The sequence below is a fragment of the Cnephaeus nilssonii genome (assembly GCF_951640355.1).
Source record: "Cnephaeus nilssonii genome assembly, chromosome: X".
Taxonomy (NCBI): domain Eukaryota; kingdom Metazoa; phylum Chordata; class Mammalia; order Chiroptera; family Vespertilionidae; genus Cnephaeus; species Cnephaeus nilssonii.
In genome coordinates this window covers 119479074-119499206 of record NC_137071.1, presented here as the reverse complement: position 1 = coordinate 119499206, position 20133 = coordinate 119479074, and the positions used below count along the sequence as shown (strand labels likewise).

Below are 20133 nucleotides of genomic sequence, written 5' to 3'. Positions count from 1 at the left end.
TATTTCCAAGGTCTTGCCGTGGCTGCCTTTTTCAAGTTTCTCTGCTTTTATTAGGAAGGTAAAGAAATTATCGATGCTGCTTTCTGGAACTCCTTATTTTGGTAATATATAGGGGAGCACAGAAACAGTTTCTACTATTCACACCCACTGAATTTTAGTCGGCCCAAAGATTTCAAAGATAACCAGCTTCTAGCATTATTTTTAAATTATATCCTAAACACATACACACAACCAATAATCATATCCTTAACCTTAATCAAATAACTTAAAGCTTATATTATAAAAACAATTGTTAAGCAATCTCAAGTCACACCTGAAAATAGTTACTAACATATTTGGGGATGCCTAAAGTGCCTTAAGCAATTCCACAACAAAGGTTAAGGCTATTAGGCAGAGCTTGTCATACTTACTGGGTGGTCTGATCTAAGTAAGTAATAAGTCTGTCTGCTTCTTCTTCTAGACGTTTGTTAACATGATGAAGATATTCAGGAACCTACAAAGATAGTTTTTTATATTATTGTTTTCCTCCCCATAAATCATTCAGAAAATGTCAAGTCCAAAAGATCCTGGAAGCAGCCCTGCCAAATGTGGCAGGGTTGAATCATATGTAAAATTATAGGTAGAGTTTATGATCCAGAATTCTGGCCTTTAAGAAGAGAGAAAAGAAAGGAGCACCTAAGTGAGAGAAAAGCATCACAATGTTGGGAAGATAAATGCAAAGGGCAGCTTATGTTTTATAAGTAAGGTCTATTGTGAATACAGTGGATTTAGTAATCATGATTTTTAAATACCTCTCTTTCCTGCATTAATTTTTGGCCTTCAGCTGCGTAAAGCCGGTTAGTTTCTTCCAAAAATCGTTGTTCAAAAGAATCCTGATAAATCTGGGAGAAACAAAATAAAGAAGTTTATTTATTCATTAACTACTTATTGAATGTTCTTTATGTAAACAGCACTATTAATTTGGTTTTTACACATCAAACTAGGGATAACCATCAGCTCTGTAGTAAGTGAAGTAGTTAACTTACTTGCAAGTCAGAGAGCATGCTTAAAAGGCTTCGGAGTAAACTTCTATCAATGGCTTCACCATTCCTTTCCCTCTCAATCAACAGAAGAATGCCATCAATTGTCTTAGTCTGGACTTTTTGATCACTTATAATATGAGCCCTAAATAACTCCAGTCCCATGTCCCTAAAATAAAAATATAATCTAAATTAACTGACAGCAATATCACTTCTGGAGAGACACACGTTAATTAGGGCTTCAGGCTTTGAAATAGCCATTGTAAAAGGATAAAATCCACACATTTAATCTATATATATATAAAAGCCTAATATGCAAAGTTCGATCACTCGCTATGATGTGCGTTGACCACCAGGGGGTGGCACAGAATGAAGGCCCCCAGCCAGCGGCTGGCAGCTGGCAGTCGCTAAGGACCCTACCTGTGCACAAATTTCGTGTACTGGGCCTCTAGTTTTAAATAACATTATTAAACTAAAGTATACAGGAAACTCATTTTGTCTCTAATGAGAAATAAGGCTAAACTCCTATCTTCCTCCAGAACTAAGTTTTATTATATTATCTCCTTTGGTGGATTTCTTCCTTGGTCAAATTAAGAGACAAAATTAGTTCAAAGTTATAAAATGGTCTTCACTGTACTGTTAATGAAGGCTTAATTGGTCATTTGTCATCTGGCTTTAGTACTCAAAAATCAGCAACTCTGATAATTGCTATAGGTAGATGCTAGGTACACATGGTGGGGGAAGAGCTCATTACACTATTCTATTTTCCTGTATAGATGGAATTTTCCATAAAATTGTTAAAAGATAATGAGCAGCTCTGGCTGGTTTGTCTCAGTGGAAGGAGAAGTCAGCCCTCAGACTGAAGGGTCATGGGTTCAATTCTGGTCAAGGGCATGTACTCAGTTGCAGGCCCCAAGCAACCAATCAATGTGTCTCTCTTACATCCATGTTTCTCTCTCTGTCTCTCCCCTTCCCTCCCACCTTCTCTAAAAATCAATGGAAAAATATCCTCAGGTGAGGATTAACCACAACAAAAGGATAATAAGCAAATTCTTGATCAGCAACAAAATAATACACATTCATAGATAGTTCAGAGCAAACTTTTAATTCCCATAGAAAAACTTTATAAATTATTATAGGCTCAGTGAATGTTAGCTATCTCTAATATTAGCATAAAACATAATTAAGAAGGTAAAACTACTATATAAATATAAGTTTTTAGAAGCCAAATATGAGGTTTTTAAGAGAATATTCACATTATTAATCTCTTCAATATTAGTATAATTAAAGATTTGAAAATGATTTGTAACAAATCTTTTCAAATTTTTTTTCTAGCATCCTTACCAAATGGAGGGTAGCATTGAATTCTGAAGAACATAAGTTCTATCCAAAAACAAAAAAATGCTCCTGATCATGATCTGTCAAAAAAAAGGAAGAAATCAAGCAATTTTTATATTTTGTGAGGCTGAAATACTTGCTCAATAAAGTAAGAATAAAATTGCAGGATTTGCTTGAATATATACTAGACTACTAGGATCAAACATACAGATGAACAGACATACCATACAATATGGCCATACCATTTTTATTAAACTACTCTATTATCTTAATCCTTCTGTAGTTTCCAGAAAAGGGGCACTTAAAATGATCCTATGACTTCTTTGCAACTTGAGAAGTAACTGAGGTCCTGGTGGGGTAGCTCAGTTGGTTAGAGCATCATCCCAATATACTAAAGTTGCAGGTTCGATCCCTGGTCTGGACATATACAAGAATCAACCCATGAGACGAAACCGGTTTGGCTCAGTGGATAGAGCGTCGGCCTGCGGACTCAAGGGTCCCAGGTTCGATTCCGGTCGGGGGCATGTGCCTTGGTTGCGGGCACGTCCCCAGTGGGGGGTGTGCAGGGGGCAGCTGATTGATGTTTCTCTCTCATCGATGTTTCTAGCTCTCTATCCCTCTCCCTTCCTCTCTGTAAAAAAATCAATAAAATATATTTTTAAAAAAAGAATCAACCAATGAATGCATAAATAAGTAGAACAAATATAAATATATATATATATATATATATATATATATATATATATCCCCTTTCCTCTCGTTCTAAAATCAATAAATTTAAAAAGTAACTGAAAATAAAAAATGGAATCAAGCCCTGGACGGTGTGGTTCAATGGTTAGAGTATTTGCCACCAAAGAGTTGCAGGTTTGATTCCTGGTCAGGGCACATACCTGTTTTGGGTTTGATCTCTGGTCGAGGAATGTACAGGAGGTAATCAATCAATGTTTCTCTCAAATCAATGAACATTAAAAAAATTAAATGCTTGCTTACTTGTAACTTGAATTTTCAAAACAGAAAACAAAACCAAAATTAGTTTCCAATTCAGAAGAACAGATATGGAGGCAGGCCCTTACTGCATAGCTTTTAAAACTAACATTCCTGTATTTGAAGAAATTTATTTTTTAACTATAACATTTAGCTGAAATGTAATACTTTTTCCAGCTTACCATTTGTCTACAGTGGTTCTGCCAGCATTTATCAATCTTCTTTAGAAAAAGAACACTATCCAATGAGTCCGTGAGATGTACGTCAAGGATATTTTAAAGTGCTTAGTATAAGTGGCATGTGCAAAGTAAGAGCACATTTATTTGTCTTAAATTTGGAATACCTTACATACTAATGAAACTAAATAGTACTTATTTGTAGAACAAAATGCCATTTCTTAAACTGTAAAAATAGTATATCTCACTAAAAATACCTAAAAAACAAGTCTTGACCTAGCTGGGTTGTCACAGTGGATAGAGTGTCGGCCTACAGACTGAAGGGTCCCAGGTTCCATTCTGGTCAAGGGCACATGCCTGAATTGCGGGCTCGATCCCCAGTAGGGGGCGTGCACGAGGCAACCGATCAATGATTCTATCATTGATCTTTCTCTCTCTCCCTTCTTCTCTGAAATCAATAAAAATATATTTTAAAAAAACTTAAGCATAATTGAGCATTGTGTTTTCAGTTTATGATTTCCTTAAATTATCTTTCTTCAAATGGAAATTTGTTAGGGCAAAGAAAGGGTAAAGATGCAAGAACATCTTATTTACATTAATACCACATAGTAGACTTACATCCTAATTAAAGCTAACAAAATTCTTCTCTAGAAGCAAAATGAACAAAATTAAATCTACAAAACACAGCTACAGTGGAACCTCAGTTCTCAAACTTACTTTGTTCCAGAAGGCTGTTCAAGAAGCAATTTGTTCGTAAATAGATTCTTTTTTTTCCCATTAGAAATCATGTAAATTGAATTAATCTGTTCCAGACCCCCAAATGATTCTGTTTTAACCTTTCTTATATATAGTACATGTCTAATGTACTGTTTAACCTATAAATGAACACTTCCTTTCTTAAATTTATCGAACCAGCCCCTACTATCCTTAAAGGAATCACTTTCAGCTCTTGTTCTATAGGTGTCTTTAAGATCAACATACAGCATCTTTGCTTTTTCACATTATCACTGTCTCTGAAATGCTGTCACTGGTTAACTGCTTTTCGTTTATCCAAATCAACAACAGTTTTTCTACCTCTCCAATTGCCCATGATCATTTTTTTCTTTCACACCCTTAGCAACATTAGCATTCTCGATGGCCTCTTTATGTTTTAAAATTGTACTAATTATGGGATTTCACCAGCAACAAAAGCATTCTCTCCTTTGTACAAGCATGAAAGGGTTGTCAGGTCAAAAACCAAGGAAGTTGGTTCAACAACGGAGATATTATTTTTGTAAACAACTTGGTTGAGAACTGAATTATTCAAGGTAGGAGACATTGGAGAAATGAGGTTTGACTGTTTTCCATTTCAAGCTGAATTAAATAGTGAGGGATAGGAAGAGAATAAATGATAAAAATACAAGATGTTTTGTTTTTAAAAGGATATTCTCTGAACTGATGAATTTGTGCTTTGATGTGATCTTCACAAATCTGTCTCAGCTGTTTGTACAAGTTTGCAGAAATCTTGTAAGAACAGAGATTTTCTACAGCCTGTAAGATTAAACACACACATGCTTAAGGGAAGAACAGAAGGGGGGGGGGCATTCTCAATTATTTACATAAATTTTTTATTATTTTGGTATTTCTACCATGTAAGCTTATTAAAAAGGGTTGAACATCCATTTAAAACACATAGTAAAACAACAATATATTAACAATGTGGGTGGTGAACTTTTTCATAACCAATGTATTATAATTTATTGATTATGGCTGTAAAGGTCTTAAGGATGGGGGGAATCAAGCCAAGCCCCTCTCCCCCACGTGAAGGTGAAGACATTCAATTTATAACAACTGCTACATATAAATGCTGTCTTGTTCTTTAAAATGTCCATTGTTTTCATAAGCAGAAGTCCATTTTGTGCCTAAAAAATAATTTCACCAATTTTCATCATAAAGGTTGGGCAGTCTGACCACCACTGAATAAAATTTTATTAATAATTTGGTTCTCATGAACAGAATGCAGAAATTAATTCTAGCAGTATTATAAACATGATGTAATTATAACTACTAAGAATTTTCTCCAACATTTCAGTTTTAAAATATTTAAATAAATATGTTTCAAAATTTGAACTGAATAAACATTAATTATAAAAATGACTGTATTTTTACTTCATTCTAATAGTTGAATTGGTCTTCTTTTATACTCAGCTCCTAAAAGGACAAACTTCAGATTTCAATGAGTTTCTTGTTATGCATATCAAAAGACTTTCAAATTTAAAACAACAGCCTGGGTAAAACTCTTTGGATGAGCTCCGATATAATCTATAATTCCAACTAGTTATGACTTAAGTATAACATCAGGATTTCCTGTCTTACCATAACAGAAGGCAAAATTTCATTAAAATTGACTCTAAAGGAGCATCCAAGTTGTGTTGGTTGAAGTGGGATTTTATAAATATGTAGTTGCTAGTCATATTGCCAGTATGCAGGTCCAATAAATGAATTAGCAAATGAAAAGAAAGCTTAAAGGAAACCACTTATACCATTGGAGGAAAGGAGTCACAACTCACCAGAAAACAGCAGTCCAATTAGATCCAGCAGCTAAGGAGGAATAAAAAGGCCACTTTCCTAGGGTTAGGCCACAAATGTCTAAAAGGTGTCTTTATATTTATTGGTCCTCTATGGACTCTCCCCCTTCCTCCTTTAGGATTCTTCTCATTGTATCAAGGTGATCCTTTTGAGGGACTCATTTTCTCAGCATTTCTCATTTTCCTGCTTAGATTCTGTCTTTCTACTTCATCTTGTCCACATTTCCCACCCACTTCCAGTACTTCTCCAAGTCCTAGTTCTCCATTCCCTTCTGCTGTATTCCTCCTTCTCCCATATTGTAGTCCTCAACACATCTATTTATCTTCTCACACAAGATACCATATTCTCTCACTACTCAACTAGGTCCTCCTTCCAATAAAGCTTTCCTTAATTGCCTCAGCAACTAGTGACTCACCTGGCATACCACACTGACGTCACTGAGTCAATACCACATGTCTTCATGTGTATATCCTGTCCCCAAATTCTCCTTAATGACAGAACGAGACCACGTGTTCAAGTCTCTACTGATATGTGTTCGTTAATACTTTTTGGGCTTTGAACTAGGTGAATATAGTAAATACTCAAAAAAAAAAAACACCAAACACAAAAAAACACTAACATACCTCTAACTAGCAATGTGTGCTGCACATAGAAGAGGCTTTTATGATGTAAGGAGAAAACTGGCCAGAAAACATACAATTACAATACACTGTGCTAGATGCTGTGATAGGGATAAGCATAGAGGTGTGACCCCTAATCCAGTCTTTGGGGCAGAGGCAAGTCAGGAAAGATTTCTTGAGCAGAGGTAAAGAGGTGGAGTCCAAAAAGACCCAGAGGGAAATGGATAGAGAGCTGGTGGGAAAAGTGAGAAATAGAGAAGTAATCTGGGCTTTAAATGCAAACAGCCTCACCTGTGTTTAGATGGAAGGTGGTTTAAGATGTTAGAGAGGAAAGAAAAGCAGGATGGATACAGTTCTTGGAAGATGGCGGTGTAGGTAAACGCCTGTACTTGCCACCTCCCACAACCACATCAAAGTTACAACTAAAATGCAGAACAACCATCATCCAGAACTGCTGGAAAGCTGGCTGAATGAAAGTCCTACAACTGGGAACAGGTAAGATGACGGCCAACAGGACAGCAGTGAGCAAGACAGTGTGAGTGAGTGAAAGAACAAAAGGAGAGTGCGTGGATGTGTGGGGAGTGTGTGTATTTGTGAGTGAGGGACAGTTATATTCCACAGGATTGTCAGGGACTGGTGGACCAGGCTCCCCTGGCCAGGCAGCCTCTACTACCGCTGCAATCTCTCCCAGAGCAGCTGGCTCTGCCGCAGAGACCTTGCCATCTTGAAGGGGAGATCAGCTGTGATCGAAAGCCCAGCCTTACCTTCACCCAGGGAAACCTCGGATACCACCCAGGACCCTACAGCCACAAAGCCCAGGGACCACCTGCCTCAGCTGTGAACCTACCAACACCGAGACTCCAGCCTACCCGGCCACAGGAGCCTAAAACGTTTGTCCGGGGAGAGACAAGGTGGCAGCTGAATAGACGGATGGGTCCTGCGCCTTCTCACAGAGCAGATAGAAGAAACAACTGAATCGGATAACCACCACCCGGAATTGGGGAATTAAACACAGCTGGTGAGGCAATCCACTGACGGAAAGGTCAGAGATGGCCTGGAGAGAGGTGAGATCAGGGATCTGGGCTGGAGGGAAAAGCGTGTGCAGCGGGAACTAGAGTCTTAGAGGGAGATTGCATTGCACCAAATCCCTGTCTCTTGGGGTCAGTGTAGCCCTCAAATGTAGAAGGGGGTCCACAGGGCTGCTAGCAATGGGGGACTCTAGATCTAAGCCCACAGCCGTGGGAAACTGCACCCAGAAAGGCAGCCTGAAGTTCTATACCAGTTGCACAGTGCTGGGGGGAGAAAGACGTGAGGCTGTGTGGTTGCTCTGTCTTTATAACTTCTTTGCTTTTACTAGCTAAACCCAGTGCATAGGATCTTTCAATTAAAACACTCACTGAAAAAGAAAGAAAGAAAAAAAAAGTAAATTTAAAAAAAAGTAAATTAATAAAAAATAAAAAAAACACTCACCAAGACTGCAGGGGAAGGTGGTTTTTGAGGAAACTGGGGAGCAGAAGAGGGACAGATGAGCAGGAAGCCAGCTCTGGGACAGTCCAACCCTCAATCCTGAGCATTTTTCTCCGAAGACCAGGCACCTTCTAGCAGTGCAGCCACACCGTCTTGAGCGCCCCAGGGAAAGGAAGATTCTAAATACCCACAGGGAGCCCTGGGGGACTAGGTTGAGGGGCCATTTGATCCCAGAAACTAATACAGAAATACGGCCACCTAGGGGCCATGTCAGAACTAGACGCTTCTGTAAATACGACTGAAAGCAGGCAGAAAAACAAATTGGACAGATTGGTTCTGTCTGCTTGAAACTAAGGTCGTGGCAGAGGAGCGGTGGATCACTGGGAACTTCAACACTGTGGTGACTATCTGACAGAAAACTGAGATGTGGCAGGCAGAACAGTATAGAGGGGTCTTAAACCAGCCCCCATGAGACACTGAAGCTCCAATGAAGCTAACGAACTTTACTACTTCACTTTTTTTGTTATCTTTCACTTAAGAAACAAATTTTTTCACTTTATTTTATTTTTATATTTTTATTATTTTAATTTTAATTTTTAATTAATTTTTCTCAATTATTACTTTCTACTTTTTTATTATTTTGTTTTTTCCTTTTCTTCTTATAAACTCATTCTCTTTCTACCCTCTCTAAACTGAACCATGGCCATTACACCCCATTCATTCAATTCCTTGACCTTACCTTCTGGAAATAAGCTCTGCCTCTTCTGATTCAGCTCCCCTCCTTCTTTTCTGGGTGTTTATTGTTCGCATTGTTTGGATTAGTTGTTGGTTTTTTGGAGTTTTCTCCCTATATACATATTTTTCCCCTTCTTTTTTTCTTTTTCTCTTACCTTCTTTCCTTTTCTCAGTATCATGTTTGGGCTCTTTTCTCTACCCTAATTCTCTTTCCCCTGGTGGTCACCTTTACTTGGGGTTATTGCTATCGTGAATACGTTCGTGTTTTGTGCCCTCTGTGTTGTGTCTTGTCGAGTTTTATTTTGTGCCTCTAAGTCAACGCGGTAGAGAGTGAGCCACATAAACAGTCACCTTGAGAGGAGCGAAAATGGGGAGACAAAGAAATAGCACCCATAAGAAAGAAAAGGCGGAATCACCGGAAAAGGAAGTAAATGAAATGGAGGCAAGCAATTTGTCAGAGAAAGAATTCAGAGCAATGGTCATAGGGACGCTGAAAAGGATGGAAGACAAACTCAACAACATGTGTGAGAACCAAGAGGAAATGAAGAACCAAGAAGAAATGAAGAATGACATAGCTGCAACAAAGAACACAATAGAAAGCATCAACAGTAGACTAGAAGAAGCTGAGGACCACATCAGTGAGCTAGAAGACAAGGTAGGATAAAATAACTAGAGAGAGCAGAAAATGAAAAAAAAAAAAACTTAAAAAACAGGAGGAGAGCGTAAGGGACATTTGGGACAACATGAAACAAAACAACATCCGCATAAAAGGGGTCCCAGAAGGAGAGGAAACTGAGCAAGGAATAGAAAACCTGTTTGAAGAAATAATGACAGATCAACCAAAGGACTTGTGTGCATGGTGCATGCATATGAGCCTAACCAGTGGTTAAGGACAACAGGGGGGTGGGGGCATGCGTGGGGAGGGGTGTGGGATGGGAATGGGGGGATGAGGACAAATATGTGATACCTTAATCAATAAAGAAATTTAAAAAAAAAAGAAAGAATGACAGACAACTTCCCTGATATTGGAAAGAAAAAACCCCACACAAGTCCAAGAAGCTCACAGAGTCCCAAACAAGATGAACACAAAAATACCCACGCCAAGGCACATTATAATTAAATTGGCAAACACCAACGACAAAGTAAGAATCTTAAAGACTGCCAGAAAGAGACAAAAAGTTACCTATAAGCGATCTCCCATCAGACAATCAACTGACTTCTCAACAGAAACACATCAGGCCAGAAGGGAATGGAATGAAATATACAAAGTCATGCAAAGCAAGGGTCTGAACCCAAGAATACTATACCCAGTAAGGCTATCATTCAAAATTGAAAGTGAAATCAGGAGCTTCACAGACAAAAAAGGACCAAGGGAGTTTATTACCACCAAACCAGCAATACAAGAAATGCTAAAGGGACCACTATTAAAAGAAGAAATAGGAAGGGAAGAAGGAACACAGGCATAAAGAATAAAAATGGCGACAAACAAGTACCTATCAATAACTTTAAATGTAAATGAAATAAATGCCCCAATCAAAATACATAGGTTAGCTGAAAGGATAAGATAACATGACCCATATATCTGCTGTCTACAGAAGACCCACCTCAGAACAAAGGACTCACACAGACTGATAGTGAAGAAATGAAAAAAAAAATTTTTTGATGCAAATGGAAATGAAAACAAATCAGGAGTAGCAATATTTATTATATCTGACAAATTAGATCTCAAAGTGAAGGCCATAACAACTGATAAGGGGGGATGAGGACAAATATGTGATACCTTAATCAATAAAGAATAAAAAATAAAATAAAATTTAAAAAAACCAAGAGATAAGGAAGGCCACTTCACAATAGTAAAGGGAGCAATTCAACAAGAAGATACAACTCTGGCAAACATATATGCACCCAATACAAAAACACCCAACTACATAAAAAAACCTCTGAAAGATATCAAGGGAGAGACTGACAGCAATACAGTCATAGTAGGGGATTTAATACCCCAGACACGACTGGAGAAATCCCCTAAACCCGTGGTCGGCAAACTGCGGCTCGCGAGCCACATACAGCTCTTTGGCCCCTTGAGTGTGGCTCTTCCACAAAATACCACGGCCGGGTCGAGTCTATTTTGAAGAAGTGGAGTTAGAAGTGTAAGTTTAAAAAATTTGGCTCTCAAAAGAAATTTCAATCGTTTTACTGTTGATATTTGGCTCTGTTGACTAATGAGTTTGCTGACCACTGCCCTAAATAAAAAATCAGGAAAGAAACATCAATCCTAAATGACTCACTAGATCAGATGGAATTAATTGATATCTTCATAACATTTCACCCCAAAGCCACAGAATATACATTCTTCTCAATTGCACACGGGTCATTTTCAATGATAGACCACATTTTGGGACACAGGCAAAGTCTCTTCAAATCCAAGAAGATAGAAATCATATCAAGCATCTTCTCAGATCACAATGGCATAAAATTAGAAATCAACTACAATGAAAACAATGAAAAAAAACAAACACTTGGAGGCTAAATAGCATGCTATTAAACAATGTATGGGTTAAAAAATAAATAAAATAAATAAAAAGCATCCCAGTAACAAATAACAATGAAAAGACAACAATCCAAAATCTATGGGACACAGTGAAAGCAATCTTGAGAGGGACGTTCAGAGCTCTACAGGCCTACCTCAAAAAACAAGAAAAAATGTTAATAAATTACCTAACCCTACAACTCAAAGAGTTAGAAGGAGAGCAACAAGAAAAGCCCAGTGTAAGCAGAAGTAAGGAAATAATAAAGATCTGAGTGGAAATAAATGACACAGAGACCAAAAAACACAATACAAAATATCAACAGAACCAAGAACTGGTTCTATGAAAGGATAAACAAGATTGATGAACCTCTAGCCAGGCTCACCAAAATCAAAGAAAGAGGACCCAAATAAACAAAATCAGAAATGAAAGAGGTGAAGTAAAACTGATCCCACAAAAATACAAAGCATTATGAAAAAATACTTTGAGCAACTCTATTCCAACAAACTGGACAACCTAGACGAAATGGACATATTCTTAGAAAAATACAAGCTCCCAAACCGCAATCAGGAAGAATCAAAATCCTGAAGAGGCTAATAACTACCAAAGAAATTGAAGCAGTAATCAAAAATCTTCCAGTATTCCAGTAAACCAAAGCCCTGGTCTGGATGACTTTACAGGGGAGTTCTAAAAAAGAATTCAAAGAACTAAAACCAATCCTCCTCAGACTATTTCAAAAAATTCAAGAGGAAGGCACACTTCCAAGTGCTTTCTATAAAGACAGCATTACCCTAATCACAAAATCACAGATAAAGACACCACACAAAAAAACTACAGGCCAATATCCTTGATGAACATAAGATGCTAATATACTCAACTAAATTCTAGCAAATCAGATCCAGCATTACATTAGAAAGATCATACACCATGACCAAGTAGGATTTATCCCAGGGATGCAAGGATGGTACAATATTTGGAAATCAATAAATGTAATACATCACATAAACAAACTGAGAGATAAAAATCACATAATCATATCAATTGATGCAGAAGAAGCATTTGACAAAATCCAATACCCTTTCTTGATAAACACTCTCAGCAAAGTGGGAATAGAGGGATCGTACCTCAACATAATAAAAGCCTTATATGACAAGCAAAATCCATTTCCCCAAAGAACAAGAACAAGACAGAGATGCCCACTTTCACCACTCCTGTTCAATATAGTACTGGAAGTGCTAGCCATAACAATCACACAAGAAGAAGAAATAAAAGGCATCCAAATTGGAAAAGAAGATGTACAACTGTCCTTATTCACAGATGACATGATACTGTACATAGAAAACCCAAAAGACTCCATCAAAAAACTACTAGACTTAATAAATGAATTTGGCAATGTAGCAGGATACAAAATTAATGCCCAGAAATCTATGGCATTTTTATACACCAATCATGAACTCACAGAAAGAGAAACTAAAAAAACAATCCCATTTACCATTGCACCAAAAAAATCAAGATACCTAGGAAAAAACTTAACTAGGACGTTGAAAAAAAGAGATGGAGGAAGACATAAACAAATGGAAGAACATACCGTGTTCATGGGTTGGTAGAATCAACATCATTAAAATGTCCATACTACCCAAAGCAATCTACAGATTCAATGCAATCCCCATTAAAATACCAACGGCTTATTTCAAAGACCTAGAACAAACTCTCCAAAAAATTCATCTGGAATTTAAAAAGACCCTGAATAGCCACAGCTATCCTGAGAAAGAAGAACAAAGTTGGAGGGATCACAATACCAGATATCAAGCTATATTACCAAGCCACGCTTCTCAAAACTGCCTGGTACTGGCACAAGAACAGACATATAGACCAATGGAATGGAATAGAGAACCCAGAAATCGACCCAAGCCACTATGCTCAATTAATATTTGACAAAGGAGGCAAGAGCATACAATGGAGTCAAGACAGTCTCTTCAAAAAATGGTGCTGGGAAATTTGGTCAGATACATGCAAAAAAATGAAACTAGATCACCAACTTACGCCATACACAAAAAACAAACTCAAAACGGCTAAAGGAGTTAAATGTAAGACAGGAAACCATAAATATCTTAGAAGACTCCATAGGCAGCAAAATATCAGACATATGTCATAGCAATATCTTTACCAATACAGCTCCTAGGGCACTGGGTACTAAGGAGAAAATAAACAAATGGGACTACATAAAAATAAAAAGCTTCCACACAGCAAATTAAATGATCAACAAAACAACAAATCCCACTGCATGGGAGAACATATTTTCCAATGCTATTTCAGATAAGGGTTTAATCTCCAACATTTACAGGGAACTCATACAACTTAACAAAAGGAAGATAAACAATCCAATCAAAAAATGAGCAAAGGACCTACATAGACACTTTTCTAAAGAGGACATACAGAAAGCCGAGAGACATATGAAAACATGCTCAAAGTACTAATCATCCAAGAGATGCAAATCAAAACAACTAGAGACCACATCACACCTGTCAGAATGGCTATCATCAACAAAGGACAGGTGCTGAGGAGGATGTGGAGAGAAAGGAACCCTCTTGCACTGCTGGTGGGAATGCAGACTGGTGCAGCCCCTGTGGAAGATAGTATGGATTTTCCTCAAAAAGTTAAAAATGGAACTCCCATTTGACCCAGTAACCCCACTTGTAGGACTATATCCCAAGAAACCAGAAACACCAATCAGAAAGGATATATGCACCCCTATGTTCACAGTAGCACAATTTACAGTAGCTAAGATTTGGAAACAGCCTAAGTGTCCATCAGCAGATGAGTGAATTAAAAACTATGGTACATCCACACAATGGAATACTACACCGCTATAAAAAAGGAACTTTTACCATTTGCAACAGCATGGATGGACCTGGAGAGCATTATGCTAGGCAAAATAAGCCAGTTGGAAAAAGATGAATATCACATGACCTTACTCATATCTTACCTAATAATAGACAAATATGTAAGTTGACCGTACCTTCGCTATGCCCACAGCCAATCAGAGTGAGTGAGTATGCAAATTAACCCACCAAAGATGGCGGTTAATTTGCATACAAAGGCAGGGGGGCAGCACCATGGCCTGCTTCCAGGGGTACGAGTCCATCGGGGGCGAAGGAGGCCCTGTGGGCAGCGCCAGACACCGCCCACAAGGTCCCAGTCCATCGGCAGGGGAGGCGGTGGGGTGGGCAGCGCCAGACGGCACAGGAGGGGTCTGGGTCCATTGCAGGCCCCAAGAGGAGCAGCGGCCTGCCTAGCTGCTCCCGGGGGTCCCTGGGAACAGCGCCACCCCGGGGAGGCGAGGCCGGACCCGCCTAGCCGCTCCCGGGGGTCCCTGGGATGATCGTGGCCCCGGGGAGGCGAGGCCAGACCGCCTAGCCGCTCCCGGGGGTCCCTGGGACAATCGCGGCCCCGGGGAGGCGAGGCCAGACCCGCCTAGCCGCTCCCGGGGGTCCCTGGGAACATTGCAGGCATGGGGTTGCTGAAACGCAGACCGGGCCTCTGGCCACAGATTCATAGCTTCACGGAGATCCAGGGCAGGGATCTGCCTCATCTGCAGAGAGACAGAGGTTCTGCAGTGGCCCCAAGACGCGGTGGGCCCATCCAGGGATCAAGGGGCATGGAAGGACTCCTGGGCAGAAGGGCAAGGACCCTCACCCCTGAGGCGGGGGTTGAGGGGTGGTGCCACCTCAGTGGAGGGGTGCTGCACTGCAGGGTACTGGATTGACTGATGTGATTCAGAGAAGCTCCCAGTGCTAATGGGCCTCGCTCAGGCAGCCTTCACACTTCAGAGGCAGTGACTCCTGCTCCTGCCTTGACCCAAAAGCAAGCCTGCGACACCCTGCCCCATGGCAGAGCATGCCTAGGCAGTGAGTGCGAAGCCTTCCACCTGCTCCAGAGAAGCGGGGGCAGTAAAGAATGGGGGGGAGGGACGGGGAGAGGAAAGAATGTGGAGCATCCGCAATGAAGAGGTGCTCGAGAAAGAGGCTCGGAAGCCTGACTGGAAGGTTTGTTCTGTTTGCCGGGCGGCTGCCCCTTAGGAAGCACAAAGAACAGGGCTCTGAGGGCTTCCTGTGTGCTGAGTCAATTTCCACAGCCAACTGGAATTGGCCTCAGTTTCCTGGTCTGTAAAATGGATGAAGCGTGTCCCAGTGCCTTCACTGAGTTTTGATGGCCAATTGAGATACTATATAAAGAAAATGAGGGAAAAGTGAGAAAGAAAAGGACGGACGAGCAACACAAAAGAAAGACTGAAAGGAACCTGTAAACCCATTGTCACTTAAATAGGGAATATAGTCCATAGTGTTGTAATGATGATATGATGCCAGGTGGGTACTAGAAATATCGGGGAACACTTTGTAAAGTATATGATTGTCTAACCACTATTCTGTAACTAATATAAAACCTGAAACCAATACAGAATAATATTGAATGTAAAGAAATGAAAATTGGAGTGAAATTTTTATAAATTTCAAAGTTTAAATAAAAGCTGTAAAGGAAGGGGAGAATAAAAATAGTGTTTTTCATTTTACCACTTCATTAAAAAGACAGTTGTCTTTATATGGTGCTTTTATACTTTTATACTTTTCTAAGTCATTATCTCATTTTAATTTCCGGGCAACTTAACGACAAGATAATTATTCCGTCCACTATTCAAAGAAAGGAAATCTTGGTGTCTGGTCCTAATGATTCAATCGCCAAGCCCTTAATGTATAGCAGGGTTAGTAAAATTTTCTGTGCAGGGTCATATCTATACTAATAAAAGCCTTGGGGGTGATCAGGCCAGCAGGGGAGGGTATTTGGGGGCAATCAGGCCCTCAGAGGAGCAGTTAGGTGTCAATCAGGCCAGCAAGGGAGCAGTTAGGGGGCAATCAAGCAGGCAGGTGAGCGGTTAGGAGCCAGCGGTCCCGGATTGTGAGAGGGATGTCCAACTGCAGGTTTAGGCCCGATTCCACAGGGATCAGGCCTAAACCTGCAGTTGGACATCCCCTGAGGGGTCCCATATTGAAGAGGGTGCAGGCTGGACTGAGGGACACCCTCCCCCGTGCACCGGGCCTCTAGTCTGGGATATAATGATCAACATAAACTGATGAACAAAAATAGATCCAGAGACAAATGGCAGGGGAGGGGAGGGTTACAGATCAACCAAAGGACTTGTATGCATACATATTAGCATAACCAATGGACACAGACACTGGGGCGGTGGGGGCTTGCCTTCGGGAGTATGAGTGCCGGGGGGTGGGGGTCAATGGGGAGGAAAGGAGACATATGTAATACTTTTCTTAAATTTAAAAAAAAAGTCCTACAATTGGAGAAGTAAAGAAGAAAGCACATTGAGATTGGTAGGAGGTGCGGAACAGGCTTGTCCAGCACCCACGTGTGCCGCTTTTTTAATCAGGAGGTAGATTATCTCTGCACAGGCCACCCAAAGAAGGATGTCCCAGCCCCACACCAGACCCCCAGGCCAGGGTCCCAGAGCTGGGAAAAGAAGTCCCTACAGGCAGTAAGAACTATGGGCTGTAAAAAACTGTGGATTGGGGCTCAGTGACCCAGAGGATGCTGGAGACCCAGTTGTTCCTCTTAACCAGTTAACTGCCACGCGTCCAAAATGGAAACCATCCCCATTTCTTCCATATGCACTGGAATATTTACGAATTTAAGTTTACCACAATTTTCTTTACAAACCCAGAAATGTCACTAAAAAGTCTGGTTTTTAAATTGGGTGACCAGAGTTTGCGGCTATAGATGCGGGCGGTGTGTGGGGAAGGTCCACTGCTTGTGTCTATATACGCTTATGGTGTACAAATGGTTAAAAGGCCAGCACCATGAACTGACCTTACAAGGTCCTGCTTCCTCTAAACTCCAGCACAAAGACAAGGTTCTGGGGAACACAGACACATATAAGGAGGAACTGGATTGTCTGGCATTGAGGCAGGAACTTGGGGGTGGCTTTCTCCCAGATGGAGGTACTCGCAGGGATCATTGTTCCTATGCTTGGACTTCTCTGGTCACAGGGCTGACTGGCAGCCATTTGTTTGCTCCACCCTGGTGATTCGCTAAGACCCCCACCTTATGCAATTTACAATCCCACCTAAACTGTGTGTATCAGCTTTTGCATACAAATGGCCTTTCCTTGCTCAGGGTAAAAATGTCTCAAACTGCAGCTGGGTCAGGGAGCTCCAAACCTATCAATAAAAGGCCCAAGACCCAGCACCAGCACCAGCCTGCCTTGCTTCATAGCTGGGCCTCATCTGGGCACTTCTAAACCCGATACAAAGAGAAGGAATCTGCAGATCTCTCTGTAGCTTCTGCTGGGTGGCCCCAGGCACTGGCTGACTTTGCATCTCCCTGGAGACCCAAGAGCCAGAGTATCCAGTGGTCAATGTCAGACTATACCAGATTACAACTCTACACACCCATACGCAACATACTCAACGGGCAGAGTCAGTAAGCACCAAAGCCCTACTGAACCAAGTCCTGTTCTATAGGGGGGAGGTCTCCAGCACAGCAGCTCTCCCACTGTAGTCACAGCTGGTCCTCACAGCCAATTGGCGTGGAGATCAATTCCTCCTAATGACACCAACAGCAATCAGGTCTCAACTACAAGACTGTGCACCCAGCCCACAAAGGGTTCACAGCTCAGGTGACTGGGGAGGCTGAGCCACTGGGCCCTATAGAACACCTACTATACAAGGCCACTCTACCAACTCAAGGAGACATAGCAGCTCTACCCAATACATAGAAACAAACACAGGGAAGCAGCCAAAATGCAGAGACAGGGAGGCATGTCGCAAATGAAAGAAATGGAAGAGAGCAGACTACTGGATATAGAGTTCAAAACCACGGTTATAAGGTTACTCAAGAATCTTTTAGAATCCTCCAAAAAAAAAAAAAAAGGAAAAGGACCAGTTAGACATTAAGCATACACTGACTGAAATAAAGAATATTCAGGGTACAAGGATCCAACAGTGGAGTGGAAGATTCTGAGAATCAAATCAATGCTTTGAAATATGAGGAAGCAAAAAACACCCATTCGGAAGAGCAAAAATAAAAAAAGAATCAAAAAATGTGAGGATGGTGTAAGGAGCCTCTGGGACAACTTCAAGCATACCAACATTCGCATTGTGGGGGTGCCAGAGGAGGAGAGAGAGCAAGATATTGAGGAACTATTTGAAGAAATAATGGCAGAAAACTTCCCCCACCTGGTGAAAGAAATAGACTTACAAGTTCAGGAAGCGCACAGAACCCCAAACAAGAGGAAGCCAAAGAGGACCACACCAAGACACATCATAATTAAAATGCCAAGAGCAGAAGACAAAGAGAGAATCTTAAAAGCAGCAAGAGAAAAACAGTTACCTACAAGGGAGTACCCACTGTCAGCTGATTTCTCAACAGAAACTATGCAGGGCAGACGGGAGTGGCAAGAAATATTCAAAGTGATGAATAGCAAGGATCTACAACCAAGATTACTCTACCCAGCAAAGCTCTCATTTAGAATTGAAGGTCAGATAAAGAGCTTCACAGACAAGAAAAGGTTAAAGGAGTTCATCACCACCAAAACAGTATTATATGAAATGCTGAAGGGTATTCTCTAAGAAGAGGAAGAAAAAGATAAAAAATATTAACAACAAAATGGCAACAAATACATACCTATCAACAACTGAATCTAAAAATCAAAATAAACCAATAGGAAATCTAATGAATAGAATAAACTGGTGAATAAAATAGAATCAGAGGCATGGAAATGGAACAGACTGATGATTCTCAGAGGGAAGGGGGGCAGGGGAAATGGAACAGACTGATGATTCTCAGAGGGAAGGGGGGCAGGGAGAAAGAGATATTATCTGTAATAATATCAACAAAAAGATTAGTATGGGCATGTGCATACTAGAGGCCCGGTGCATGAAATTTGTGCATGGGGGGTGGTGCCCTCAGCCCAGCCTGCACCCTCTCCCATCCGGGACCCCTCAGGGGAAGTCTGACTGCTGACCGCTGGCTCCTAATCATTCACCAGCCTGCCTGCCTGGTCACTCCTAACTGCCCGCGCCCCACCGGCCTGATCTCCCTTCACTGCCTCTGCGGTTCCAGACTGATTACCCCTAACTGCCCCCTGCTGCTGGCCAGGTCGCCCCCAACTGGACCCTCTCTGCCAGCCTGGTCGCTCCTAACTGCCCCCCCCCCGCCAGCCTAGTCACCCCTAACTGTCCCCCCTGCCGACCTGGTCACCCCCAACTACCTCCCCTGTCGGCCTGGTTGCCCCTAACTGCCCCCCCCTGCCATCCTGGTCACCCCCAAACGCCCCCCCTGCTGACCTGGTCACCCCCAACTGCACCCCAGCCAGCCTGGTCACCCCTCACAGCCCCCCCACTGGCCTGGTCGACACAGCCTGCTGTTCAGTCATTTGATCGTCCCTCACTAACCCTCCTGCCGGCCTGGTCGCCCCAAGTAGCCTGCTTGTTCAGTCATTTGGTTTTCCCATGGGCCGGCCCTGTTTGGCTGGGCAGCTGACATCCGAGGCTTGCCTGCGCCTCGGGCCGGCCCTGGGGGGCTGGGAAGCCGCCATCCGAGGCTTGCCTGTGCCTCGGGCCAGCCCTGGGGGGGTGGGGAGCTGAGGGGACTGGGCACTGCCATCTTTGAGGGCGTGGCAGTCAATTAGCCTATT

The 20133-nt window shown here is 41.4% G+C and overlaps 1 protein-coding gene across 2 annotated transcripts in view; it reads right to left on the bottom strand.

Annotated features, from left to right (window-relative positions):
- The window catches only part of CUL4B (cullin 4B), a 49484-nt gene that overhangs the window by 13834 nt on the left and 15517 nt on the right, over positions 1 to 20133 (bottom strand). For both annotated transcript variants that reach the window (XM_079765358.1, XM_079765359.1), the window contains exons 4-9: positions 4944 to 5047; positions 3524 to 3593; positions 2364 to 2437; positions 1026 to 1188; positions 792 to 881; positions 411 to 493 (exon numbers count right to left, since the gene is read on the bottom strand). In XM_079765358.1, the coding sequence (XP_079621484.1) occupies positions 411 to 493; positions 792 to 881; positions 1026 to 1188; positions 2364 to 2437; positions 3524 to 3593; positions 4944 to 5047 (584 nt within the window). The remainder of the gene's footprint in view (positions 1 to 410; positions 494 to 791; positions 882 to 1025; positions 1189 to 2363; positions 2438 to 3523; positions 3594 to 4943; positions 5048 to 20133) is intronic.